Source organism: Narcine bancroftii, chromosome 7 (genome assembly GCF_036971445.1).
Source record: "Narcine bancroftii isolate sNarBan1 chromosome 7, sNarBan1.hap1, whole genome shotgun sequence".
Classification (NCBI taxonomy): Eukaryota; Metazoa; Chordata; class Chondrichthyes; order Torpediniformes; family Narcinidae; genus Narcine; species Narcine bancroftii.
The window spans coordinates 214,740,894-214,753,963 of NC_091475.1; the positions used below are offsets into that span (position 1 = coordinate 214,740,894).

Consider the following 13,070-nt stretch of genomic DNA (forward strand, 5'->3'; position numbering starts at 1 on the left):
TCACGGAGGGGAACAGGGTCTGTGGGGCTGGGGGTTGGTGTGTGTGTGTCTAGGCGGTGGGTGGGGGTCTGTGTGGGGGGGGTTGGGGGTCTGTGTGTCTAGGCGTTGGGTGGGGGTCTGTGTGGGGGGGGGTTGGGGGTCTGTGTGGGGGGGGTTGGGGTCTGTGTGTCTAGGCGTTGGGTGGGGGTCTGTGTGGGGGGGGGTTGGGGGTCTGTGTGTCTAGGCGTGGGTGGGGGTCTGTGTGGGGGGGGTTGGGGGTCTGTGTGTCTAGGCGGTGGGTGGGGGTCTGTGTGGGGGGGGGTTGGGGTCTGTGTGGGGGGGGGGGTTGGGGGTCTGTGTGTCTAGGCGTTGGGTGGGGGTCTGTGTGGGGGGGGGTTGGGGGTCTGTGTGTCTAGGCGGTGGGTGGGGGTCTGTGTGGGGGGGGGGTTGGGGGTCTGTGTGTCTAGGCGGTGGGTGGGGGTCTGTGTGGGGGGGGGGTTGGGGGTCTGTGTGGGGGGGGATTGGGGGTCTGTGTGTCTAGGCGTTGGGTGGGGGTCTGTGTGGGGGGGGTTGGGGGTCTGTGTGTCTAGGCGGGGGTGGGGTCTGTGTGGGGGGGGGTTGGGGGTCTGTGTGTCTAGGCGGTGGGTGGGGGTCTGTGTGGGGGGGGGTTGGGGGTCTGTGTGTCTAGGCGGTGGGTGGGGTCTGTGTGGGGGGGGGTTGGGGGTCTGTGTGTCTAGGCGGTGGGTGGGGGTCTGTGGGGGGTTGGGGGTCTGTGTGTCTAGGCGGTGGGTCTGTGTGTCTAGGCGGTGGGTGGGGGTCTGTGTGGGGGGGGGGTTGGGGGTCAGTGTGTCTAGGCAGTGGGTCTGTGTGTCTAGGCGGTGGGTGGGGGTCTGTGGGGGGGTTGGGGGTCAGTGTGTCTAGCAGTGGGTCTGTGTGTCTAGGCGGTGGGTGGGGGTCTGTGTGGGGTCTGGGGGTTGGGGTGTGTGTGTGTCTAGGCGGTGGGTGGGGGTCTGTGTGGGGGTTGGTGTGTGGGGTGGGCAGGGTCTGTAGAGGTGGGGGTATGTGTTTTTGGGGGGGGGGGGTGGTGTGGACTGGTGGTCCACAGTGAGTATCAGATGGGACACAGCACTCGCTGGGCCAGGGTTGTAAGAGGGAGGTGGTGGAGGGGTGTTCTGGTGACTTGTAGTGTCCCCCCCCCCCACTGTAATACTGATAAATGAGCTGCTTGAAGATGTAGGCGGGGGTGAGTTAATTGCAGAGAACGTGGATATTGCTCGGGTTGTGATCGTGAGGAACGTTGTCGAAGGGAACATCTGCAGGATGTGTGGGCACAGGTTTAAGCAGCTGAGGCGTGATCAGGAAGAAGTTTGTTAAATTACGAGAGGGATTGATGGGTGCGTGTGTCAGGTTGGAAGTGAAAATTAAAGGGCATAGATTTAAAGTGAAGTGTGAAAAGTTTAAAGGGGTTCAGGAGGCAAATTCTTTCCTGGGAGAGTGGTGATGCCTGGAGCTGTGGTGGAACTGTGGCGTCCAGAGAGAAACAGCAACTGTGCAGGGATACAGACCAGGTGCACATGGCATTAGTTTGATTGGTTGGCCAGGAATTTCACAGCAGAAGGCCACTCGTCCCTTCAAGCCTGTCCTTCGTTCATTGTCTTCATGGCTGATGATTGTTGGAGGATGAATACCGTTCCTGCTTTGTGATTTGTTCAGGCCTGTTGAACATCCCTCGATAGGAGAGAAGGTGATGGTGCCCCTGCCATTGGCCCTGGCTAGATGTTGGCCATCTCACTGGCTCATGCTATTATTGTTTCTGTCCATGCTCCTGGGATCAGTCTTTGTTCAGTGCTGTACTCTGGCAGTTGTGGGCACGTCCCATTAATGTGTGAAAAAACACAAATGCTGGAGAAACTCAGCAGGTCAAACAGCCAAGGTAAAGATACATCACCAATGTTTCGGGCTTGAGCACTTCATCAAGGTGTACCAAGATAACCCATTAATGTGTGGTGTTCCACAGGGTGAAGGTGGAGTGAATTAATGTTGTGCTCCTCTCATTACAGGTTACCAACCCTGTGAAATTTTCTGGCGAACCTGCGTAATGGCCCAGGGCACCATTCCTTCTACCTGCATCTCCGATCACACCAACCACACTCCTGGTAATCCTGTTTCTCTGGCATATAACACTGGGGCAGATCGTGGAATCACAGAATCTCACAGCACAGATGGAGCTGGTTCAGAGCATCACCACTGCTATCCCACAACCCTTGCAGTTGCCTGCAGCTGTGGGAGTCCGTCTCCCTTCAATCCCCTTTCAGAACTCCAATTGAACCTGCTTCCACGATTTCCAGTGCCATAATCTGTGATTTACAAAGGTTCAGTGTAACTTTCTCACCATGAAACTACTCACCACTTATCTGTGTGGCCTGTTCTCAATTAATCTGCTGGAAGCTCAGACATGGAATCATTCCTGAACCTACAGTTTACAGTGAACCTACTGGTCATCTGCTTAATTCAGCTTATTGCTGCTTTATCCCCCACCTGCTAATTCTGATCTTTGAGCCCAGCTCCTTTCATCAGTCCAAATTTTTATAGAACAGAACTGAAATCTACAGCACAGTGCAGGCCCTTCGGCCCATAGTGTTCTGCTGACCCAATAACCAACTCTAACTAGAATTTCCCCACTGCAGAATCCTCCATTTTTCTCAGTTCCACATACCTGTCTGATAGTCTAATAAATGATCCTATTGTTCCATACTCCACCACTGTTGCCAGCAGCACATTCCATGCACTCACCCCTCTCAGTGGGTGAAAAACTTACCTCTTACATCCCCTGGACTTGCTCCCAACCACCTTAAAGCTATGTCCCTTCGTGTTGGCTGTTTCAGCCCTAGGAAAAAGCCTCTGGCTATCCACATGATCACTGCCTCTCATCATCTTGTACACCTCTTACAGGTCTCCCCTCATCCTCGGTCACTCCAAGGAGAAAAGACCAAGTTCACTCAACCTATCCTCAAGGCACGCTCTCCAATCCAGGCAGCATCCTTGTAAATCTCCTCTGTACCCTCTGTCTAGCATCCACATCCTTCATGTCATGAGGTGACCAGAATAGAACACAAAATTCCAAGTAGGGTCTAACTAAGATCTTGTATAGCTGCAACGTTACCTCATGGGTCTTGAACTCGATCCCACAGTGAATGAAGGCCAACACACCATACCCCTTCTGAACAACACTACCAACCTGTACAGTAGCTTTGAGTGTCCTATGGATAAGTCCCCGAGATCTCCAAGTTCATCCACACTGCTCAGAGTTCTCTCATTAACATGGAATTCTGCCTTCAGATTTTGGATAAACAACTGCCACTTCTCAGCCCAGCTCTGCATCCTATCAATGTCCCTCTCCAGCCTCTGGCAGCCCTCCTGACTATCCACAACTCCACCAATTTTTGTGTCATCTACAGACTTACTAACCCACCCTTCCACTTCCTCATCTGGGTCATTTATAAAAAGCAGAAAGAGGAAGGGATCCAGAACAGATCCCTGTGGACCACCACTGGTCACTGACCTCCATGCAGAATACGAGCCATCTACACCCACCCTCTGCCCTCTCTGGGCACCGATTCTGTATCCACAAAGCAAGGCCTCCTTGAATTCCATGCCTCCTTACAAATGCCTCACAGAAACTCAAATGCACCATGTCCATCTTTTCATTACATCCTCAAAGATCTGTGAGACACGGCCTTCCTCTGATGAAGCCATGCTGACTATCTCTAACCAGATTATTTCTCTTTAAATGCCTGTAAATCCTATCTCTCAGGATCTTCTCCAACAGCATGTTGACCACTGAAGTATCACCGGTCATAATTCCCTGGGTTATCTCCACTCCCTTTCTCTGGTGAATACTGAAGCAAAATCTTCATTAAGAACTTCCACTTCCTCCTCTGTCTCCATGCACACATTTTATTAACAATTCTGATGGGTCTATCATGTCCGGCACATGCATGTAGAATGCCTTGGGGTTTTCCTTAATCCTGCTCTCCATGGCCATCTCATGCCCCCTTCCAGGTCTTCCAAGTCCTCTCTTGTTTGTTCCAGGCTTTTGTGTAATTGTCTGGAGTTCTTATCAGCTCCGCTTCTTAAACCTCTATCTGCATTAGATCACCACCCCTCCATCCTCGCCTGCCAGTTCCATTCAGCTATCTCTCCGAAATGTGGAATATGCTAGAATATTCTGTCCCCAGCCTTGAGGCCCCTGAATAACACCTGGCCATCAGAACATCACCACCTCTACTTGGCCATCACTTTAGGTGGTGTGTTCCAGAAGCTTCTTGAACACCACTATTGTATCTGCTTCCACCATACTTCAGGCAGCTGGTTCCAAGAACCCACCCACCACCCCTGTGTTAAATATCTGTCCACGTCTCCCTCACCTTACACACATGTCCTCCAGTACGTGACACTTTTACCCTGGGGAGAAGATACTGACTGCCCACCCTGTCGATTGTCTTTCATGCATTTATAAACCACCCCTCAGCCTCCGACACTCCAGAGAAAACAACCTGTCAGCCCAACCTCTCCCCATAACTCATCCCCTCAAAACCAGGCAACACCCTGGTAAACGTCTTCTCTCCCCAGACCCTTTCCCTCTAAACCAGGCCACACCTTGGTAAACCTCTTCTCTCCCCACAACCCATCCCCTCTAAACCAGGCAACACCCTGGCGAACCTCTTCTCTCTCCACAACCATCCCCTCTAAACCAGGCAACACCATGGCGAACCTCTTCTCTCCCCACAACCCATCCCCTCTAAACCAGGCAACACCCTAGTGAACCTCTTCTCTCCCCACAACATTTCCCCTCTAAACCAGGCAACACCCTGGTGAACCTCTTCTCTCCCCATAACCCATCCCGTCTAAACCAGGCAACACCCTGGTGAACCTCTTCCCTCCCCATAACCCATCCCCTCTACAGGCAACACCCTGGTGAACCTCTTCTCTCCCCATAACCCATCCCCTCTAAACCAGGCAACACCCTGGTGAACCTCTTCTCTCCCTACAACCCATCCCCTCTAAACCAGGCAACACCTTGGTGAACCTCTTCCCTCCCCATAACCCATCCCCTCTACAGGCAACACCCTGGTGACCTCTTCTCTCCCCACAACCCATCCCCTCTAAACCAGGCAACACCCTGGTGAACCTCTTCCCTCCCCATAACCCATCCCCTCTACAGGCAACACCCTGGTGAACCTCTTCTCTCCCCATAACTCATCCCCTCTAAACCAGGCAACACCCTGGTGAACCTCTTCTCTCCCTACAACCCATCCCCTCTAAGCGAGGCAACACCCTGGTGAACCTCTTCTCTCCCCACAACCCATCCCCTCTAAACCAGGCAACACCTTGGTGAACCTCTTCCCTCCCCATAACCCATCCCCTCTACAGGCAACACCCTGGTGAACCTCTTCTCTCCCCATAACCCATCCCCTCTAAACCAGGCAACACCCTGGTGAACCTCTTCTCTCCCTACAACCCATTCCCTCTAAGGGAGGCAACACCCTGGTGAACCTCTTCTCTCCCCACAACCCATCGCCTCTAAACCAGGCAACACCTTGGTGAACCTCTTCCCTCCCCATAACCCATTCCCTCTACAGGCAACACCCTGGTGAACCTCTTCTCTCCCCATAACCCATCCCCTCTAAACCAGGCAACACCCTGGTGAACCTCTTCTCTCCCCACAAACCATCCCCTCTAAACCAGGCAACACCCTAGTGAACCTCTTCTCTCCCCAAAACCCATCCCATCAAAACCAAGCAACACCCTGGTGAACCTCTTCTCTCCCCATAACCCATCTTGTCTAAACCAGGCAACACCCTGGTGAACCTCTTCTCTCCCCATAACCCATCCCCTCTAAACCAGGCAACACCCTGGTGAACCTCTTCTCTCCCTACAACCCATCCCCTCTAAGCGAGGCAACACCCTGGTGAACCTCTTCTCTCCCCAAAACCCATCGCGTCTAAACCAAGCAACACCCTGGTGAACCTCTTCTCTCCCCATAACCCATCCCGTCTAAACCAGGCAACACCCTGGTGAACCTCTTCCCTCCCCATAACCCATCCCCTCTACAGGCAACACCCTGGTGAACCTCTTCTCTCCCCATAACCCATCCCCTCTAAACCAGGCAACACCCTGGTGAACCTCTTCTCTCCCTACAACCCATCCCCTCTAAGCGAGGCAACACCCTGGTGAACCTCTTCTCTCCCCACAACCCATCCCTCTAAACCAGGCAACACCTTGGTGAACCTCTTCCCTCCCCATAACCCATCCCCTCTACAGGCAACACCCTGGTGAACCTCTTCTCTCCCCATAACCCATCCCCTCTAAACCAGGCAACACCCTGGTGAACCTCTTCTCTCCCCACAACTCTTCCCCTCTAAACCAGGCAACACCCTGGTGAACCTCTTCTCTCCCCAAAACCCATCCCGTCTAAACCAAGCAACACCCTGGTGAACCTCTTCTCTCCCATAACCCATCCTGTCTAAACCAGGCAACACCCTGGTGAACCTCTTCTCTCCCCATAACCCATCCCCTCTACAGGCAACACCCTGGTGAACCTCTTCTCTCCCATAACCCATCCCCTCTAAACCAGGCAACACCCTGGTGAACCTCTTCTCTCCCTACAACCCATCCCCTCTAAGCGAGGCAACACCCTGGTGAACCTCTTATCTCTCCACAACCCATCCCCTCTAAACCAGGCAACACCTTGGTGAACCTCTTCCCTCCCCATAACCCATCCCCTCTACAGGCAACACCCTGGTGAACCTCTTCTCTCCCCATAACCCATCCCCTCTAAACCAGGCAACACCCTGGTGAACCTCTTCTCTCCCCACAACCCATCCCCTCTAAACCAGGCAACACCCTGGTGAACCTCTTCTCTCCCCAAAACCCATCCCGTCTAAACCAAGCAACACCCTGGTGAACCTCTTCTCTCCCAAAACCAATCCCGTCTAAACCAAGCAACACCCTGGTGAACCTCTTCTCTCCCCATAACCCATCCTGTCTAAACCAGGCAACACCCTGGCGAACCTCTTCTCTCCCCACAACCCATCCCATCTAAACCATGCAACACCCTGGTGAACCTCTTCTGACCCCTTTCTAAAGCCCTCACATCCATAAGACCAGAAAATTTAGGAGTAGAAGTAGACCATTTGGCCCATTGAGTCTGTTCCTCCATTCCATCATGTGCTGATCCATTTTCCCACTCCACTGCCTTCTCCCCAAATTTTTGATATCCTGACTATCCTGGCTGGGGTGTTGTGTGGTGGAGGTGGGGGTAGGGTAGGTGTAGGGGTGGTGTGGGTATAGTGGAGTGGTGTGTTGGGGATGGGTGTCGGTGGTGGTTGTGGGGAGGGGGGTAGGTGATGATGTGGGCTGTACGGGAGTGGGATGGGTCTCAGGCTCCTCCCTGGTTACTGACAGCAAGACATGCATCCACCTGCAGCCCCCGGACCCCTGGATAAGCTCCATGCCATGGAACGAGCCTCCAGCTGGGCTCTGGGACTCTGCCAGCAGTTGGGCGGCCGTCTCCAGAACAACCGGCTGCCAGACAGGCCAGACGTCGATCTGTTGGCATCAGAACAGACCAGCACCTTGACGAGGATGGTGCAGAGTGACCGCCACAGCGCCCAACGATACGTGCAGCTGGTGGGGCGCATGGGTGCACCCTACGACCAGCACCTGAGGGGACAACCACAGCTGCTGCAGCACCTGGAGTCTGTGTGGCATTACCCCCACGTGCAGCACTCGCGGCTGGCCCATGTCAACATCCCCGCCACCCTGGCCTGCACCTTCCCCAGGGCCTCTCCTCCCACTTACCAAGGCAGCAAGTCCCCGGCCGGCTCTCCCCACCTCCCTCCCCTCCCAGAGCCACGTTCCATCCGGCAGAGAGCCCACCCTGACCCACCGCGCTCCCTCCACCTTGCGGTGAATGGCCGTGCCAAACCTGAGCTGCCACTGCCTGGCCTGGGATCCACCAGTGCACAGCTGGAGGATGCGTGGAGGACTAAGCTTGGTCTGGAGCCCAAATCCCTCACCATCACCCTACCCCCGGCAGCTCGTCACCAGGATAGTTCGTCCACAACCGACTGCAGGTCCCCTGAGTGGTAAGGTCACTCTCTCCAAAACTCCCTCCCGACTCCCCTTCCCCCTCCTCCTCCCCTTCCCCCCTCCTCCTCCCCTTCCCCCTCCTCCTCCCCTTCCCCCTCCTCCTCCCCCTCCCCACTCCTCTCCCCTCCCCACTCCTCTCCCCCTCCCACTCCTCTCCCCCTCCCCACTCCTCTCCCTCTCCCCCTCCCCACTCCTCTCCCCTCCCCACTCCTCTCTCCCCCGCCCCACTCCTCTCCCCCGCCCCACTCCTCTCCCCCGCCCCACTCCTCTCCCCCGCCCCACTCCTCTCCCCCTCCCCACTCCTCTCCCCCTCCCCACTCCTCTCCCCCTCACATCACTCTCCTCCCCCCTCCCCACTCCTCTCCCCCTCCCCACTCCTCTCCCCCTCCCCACCTCTCCCCCTCCCCACTCCTCTCCCCCTCCCCACTCCTCTCCCCCTCCCCACTCCTCACCCCCTCCCACTCCTCACCCCCTCCCCACTCCTCACCCCCTCCCACTCCTCACCCCCTCCCCACTCCTCACCCCCTCCCCACTCCTCTCCCCCTCCCCACTCCTCTCCCCCTCCCCACTCCTCTCCCCCTCCCCACTCCTCTCCCCCTCCCCACTCCTCTCCCCCTCCCCACTCCTCTCCCCCTCCCCACTCCTCTCCCCCTCCCCACTCCTCTCCCCCTCCCCACTCCTCTCCCCCTCCCCACTCCTCTCCCCCTCCCACTCCTCTCCCCCTCCCCACTCCTCTCCCCCCTCCCCACTCCTCTCCCCCTCCCCACTCCTCTCCCCCTCCCCACTCCTCTCCCCCTCCCCACTCCTCTCCCCCTCCCCACTCCTCTCCCCCTCCCCACTCCTCTCCCCCTCCCCACTCCTCTCCCCCTCCCCACTCCTCTCCCCCTCCCCACTCCTCTCCCCCTCCCCACTCCTCTCCCCCTCCCCACTCCTCTCCCCCTCCCCACTCCTCTCCCCCTCCCCACTCCTCTCCCCCTCCCCACTCCTCTCCCCCTCCCCACTCCTCTCCCCCTCCCCACTCCTCTCCCCCTCCCCACTCCTCTCCCCCTCCCCACTCCTCTCCCCCTCCCTCCCCTAATCCCTTCCACTCCCCCCTCCCCTCCTGTGGGGGGGCTGGCGGACAGAGTAGGGGAGGGGACAGTGTTGTGCTTAGATGGAAAGTGGGGTTTGGAGTGGGGGGGAGGACAGAGAGGGGGGTTTCGGTTGGACAGAGAGGGGTGGGTTGGATGGAGTGGCGGGGGGGTTGGTTGGAGGGGTGGGTCAATTGGGGTGGGGAACGGAGTTGGGGAGGTTGAACGGGGGTGTCAGTCAGAATGAGGGGTCAGACAGAGAGGGAGTGGGTTCGACAGAGAAGGGTTCCTCACCCTGAGTGCTCTGTATCCCTGTGACAGGGACCTCCCCGGTCAAGGGCTACCCGTTGAGTGGAGGCCACCGCATGGTGGTGTGGAGTCAGACCTCCAGCCGGGGTCCGGCGAGTGGCTGGTGCCAATCCTGGCCAAGATCAAGCTCTCGGGCAAGACCGACTTCTACTACCTCAACGTGCGAGTAAGCCAGGAGTTCAGGTAGGAGCAAGTGAGGGAGGAAAGCTCTGAAGGCCCCATGGCATTTGTTAGAAACAGATGTACCTTCACAGAATTTGCTCGAGACAAAAATTGAGAACAAAGAACATTTATTATACAACAATGCAAAGTTGGGTGCTTCCCCTTACCTTGGGAATACGCACACACACTGGGGCTCACCCAACTTTTATACAGTTTATTTCAGTTTAGAAGTACCCTCCCCCTTACATTCTTCTGCCTCCTGGATGAGTTTGGCATTAGGCAATCCTGTCTGCCTACCTGCTGTTTCTGTGAACTTGGAGGACCAGGGGGTTCCTGTCGGTGTCCCATCATGTCATTGTCCTTATTCACACCTTCCCGACTATCAGGGCTGACTAACTTCTTGTATGCAGAACTTGCTAATTCTGTCTAAGGCTCGAAGACCCTTACCTTATTCAGACTAACTCTACTTCCTACATTCTAATATCTATTCTTATCCTATTCATTCTGGCTTTATTCATTACACATATATCTCGACTAGTTTCCTCATCTCCATATTTTTATATCAGTTTTACTCATCTCTCACACAGTCCTGCCTACACCTCGCTCATGGACTCCAATGACAAGGATACCCACGGCCCATTATACAATGGCTAGCTTTCAACACACCCTCACCAGCCACTCAGCCTTGTTCTTCCTATCATGTTGGGTTGGAGTCCTCCTTGTCACTGCCCTCTGGCAGTTACTGTGCTCCCTGTCATTTTTCCTGTGGATCCCAGCAGGCTGGGCTTTGACTGTGCTTGTCCTTGGCAATGTTGGGGATGGTGTCAGTGGGTCACTGTGGTTGTGATCCTGTGCAGACATTGTCAGGCTCCAACCATTGGCTCCCGCTGTAGAAGGTCATGTGTCTGGGTGCTGGGTGAAGGAGCTGGGTGGTGTGCCTTGTGATCTCTCTCTTTTCCAGGCCATACGATCTCATCGTGGTCTCTAGGGAGATGTTAAATCCAGAGCATTTTGTGTTCTCCACGTTTGGAGTGCTATCCATCACTCCTGGCCAGGAATCCAGCATCATGTCTCTTGGAGAGTGGCAGCGAGAGGCAATGCTGTGGAGAGCACTGAGGCACATTCCTTTCTTCAGAAATTACCTCATGCGAAAGACATTCACTTGGTGAGTTCCTTCCACCAACCAGAAGAGATTCCTATCTCAAGACACAGTTGGTCGAGGGGAACAGAGGGGTATGTCCTGGTATCCACAGGGCCAGGGCGAGACTCCAGCTGTTCACAACCTTGTGCTGAGATTGGTTGGGAGCACGATGATGAAAGCAGGTTGCCGTAACAGCAATGCAGAGAGGTTTCAGGGGAGACAGACAGGACAAATGAATGGGCAGGAAGGTGGCAGGAGGGGTGCATGCAGTGTTTTATAGCACTGAAACGCCCTGCTGCCATGAGGACCTGAGTTAGTCTCATTGACCTGCCTTCAGCAAGTGCTCGCTCGAGCCCTTTCCCGTCCATGTACCTATCCCAATGTCTTTTGAGCATGTAATTGTTCTTGCTTCTCCCATTTCCTTGGTTCACACACACACCCTCCTGTGTGAGGAAGGTGCATCTCAGCTCCCAACTTCCAACAACATGCCTTGTACTGGAGCAACATTGTAATCTCCCCAGCACCTGCTCATCGTTAGAACTAGTAGCTGGAGAACACCATCCAGCCCATCCCATCTGCTCCATCAGTTAATAGAATGAGGACTGATGTTTTACTTCATCACCACCGTTCATAACCCCACATCCCTTCTGTTGCTGAATATCCCTGTCCGCCTTCCTGACTGACCCTGAGCTGTGTCCCTGTCTGCCCCCCTCTGACTGACCCTGAGCTGTGTCCCTGTCTGCCCCCCTCTGACTGACCCTGAGCTGTGACCCTGTCTGCCCCCCTCTGACTGACCCTGAGCTGTGTCCCTGTCTGCCCCCCTCTGACTGACCCTGAGCTGTGTCCCTGTCTGCCCCCCTCTGACTGACCCTGAGCTGTGTCCCTGTCTGCCCCCCTCTGACTGACCCTGAGCTGTGTCCCTGTCTGCCCCCCTCTGACTGACCCTGAGCTGTGTCCCTGTCTGCCCCCCTCTGACTGACCCTGAGCTGTGTCCCTGTCTGCCCCCCTCTGACTGACCCTGAGCTGTGTCCCTGTCTGCCCCCTCTGACTGACCCTGAGCTGTGTCCCTGTCTGCCCCCCTCTGACTGACCCTGAGCTGTGTCCCTGTCTGCCCCCCTCTAACTAACCCCGAGCCGTGTCCCTCTCTGCTCCCCTCTGAATGACCCCGACCTGTGTCTTTGTCCCTCTCTGCCCCCCGCCCCCGACTGTCCCGAACCATATCCCTGTACGCTTCCCCCTCTAATTAACCCCAAGCCTTGTCCCTCTCTGCTCCCCTCTGACTGACTACGAGTTCTCTGTCCCAGCTGGTACAGGAACACCAGGCAACAGTGGCTCCAGAAGCAAATCAGCACATTGTGGGGCAGCCTCCTCTCAGCCACTCCCCACTTTGGAGCAGCATTGCTGCACATCACCAGGTAAGGCAACCTTGTCAGTCCATCTACCTGGCTCAGAGCCCCACAGACAGCCCATTCACTGCAGGGTGAGGCCTCACTGGGAGAGACCCTCACAGGGGGATGGGTCCCACACACACTGACCCTCAGAGGTGGACAGGTCCCACACACACTGACCCTCAGAGGGGGACGGGTCCCACACACACTGACCCTCAGAGGGGGACGGGTCCCACACACACTGACCCTTCGAGGGGGACGGGTCCCACACACACTGACCCCCACTCGGGGACGGATCCCACACACACTGACCCTCACAGGGGGACGGGTATTTTTTGATTATTGCTGGTCTGTGCCTGTCAGTGAGGGCTCTGATGTGGTCTCTCTCTGTTCTAGGTTGATTCAGGAGTTGCACCAGGTGAAATGGCTCCCTGTCGATGCACCAGAACCACTCACTTTGGGACAGTTCAAGCAACTTTATAATCATCATCTTTCTGATGCCCGCAGCACGCTGGAGAAATTCTGCCATTTCTGCAGCCGTATCCTCCAGCTGGTAGGTACCAGTGATCACAACACCAGCAATGGGCACTGCAATTATTCTTCACCACCTCTCCACACCATGTGCCTCAAGCCTCCCTCTTCTCCCTGTCCCAAAGTACTGGGACGCATCAGTGCCACAGCATCATGTGCTGTAATGCACCTGCACATGAGTGTTACCTCCACCAGAAACTGCAATCAAACTTTGTGCATTCACTGTAGATGTGATGGAGGGGGAGGGGTGAAAGGGGAAGAGATGAAAGGGGGTCTTCTTTGGCTTGGCTTCGCGGACGAAGATTTATGGAGGGGGTAAAAAGTCCACGTCAGCTG

At 55.7% G+C, this 13,070-nt stretch overlaps 1 protein-coding gene across 5 annotated transcripts in view; it reads left to right on the forward strand.

The window, feature by feature from the left end:
• Positions 1–13,070, forward strand: part of LOC138739703 (dynein heavy chain domain-containing protein 1) — a 194,564-nt gene continuing 181,494 nt past the window's right edge. For 4 of the 5 annotated variants that reach the window (XR_011342368.1, XR_011342369.1, XM_069892289.1 and 1 more), the window contains exons 1-7: positions 1,084–1,912; positions 2,040–2,135; positions 7,469–8,129; positions 9,525–9,695; positions 10,636–10,839; positions 12,120–12,230; positions 12,600–12,756. Coding sequence is in view for 3 of the 5 variants with exons in the window: in XM_069892289.1 (XP_069748390.1) it covers positions 1,756–1,912; positions 2,040–2,135; positions 7,469–8,129; positions 9,525–9,695; positions 10,636–10,839; positions 12,120–12,230; positions 12,600–12,756 (1,557 nt within the window). In the remaining 2 variants the exon portion in view is untranslated. Of the gene's footprint in view, positions 18–1,083; positions 1,913–2,039; positions 2,136–7,468; positions 8,130–9,524; positions 9,696–10,635; positions 10,840–12,119; positions 12,231–12,599; positions 12,757–13,070 lie in introns of those variants that run through there. The other variant, XM_069892290.1, reaches the window with a different exon arrangement.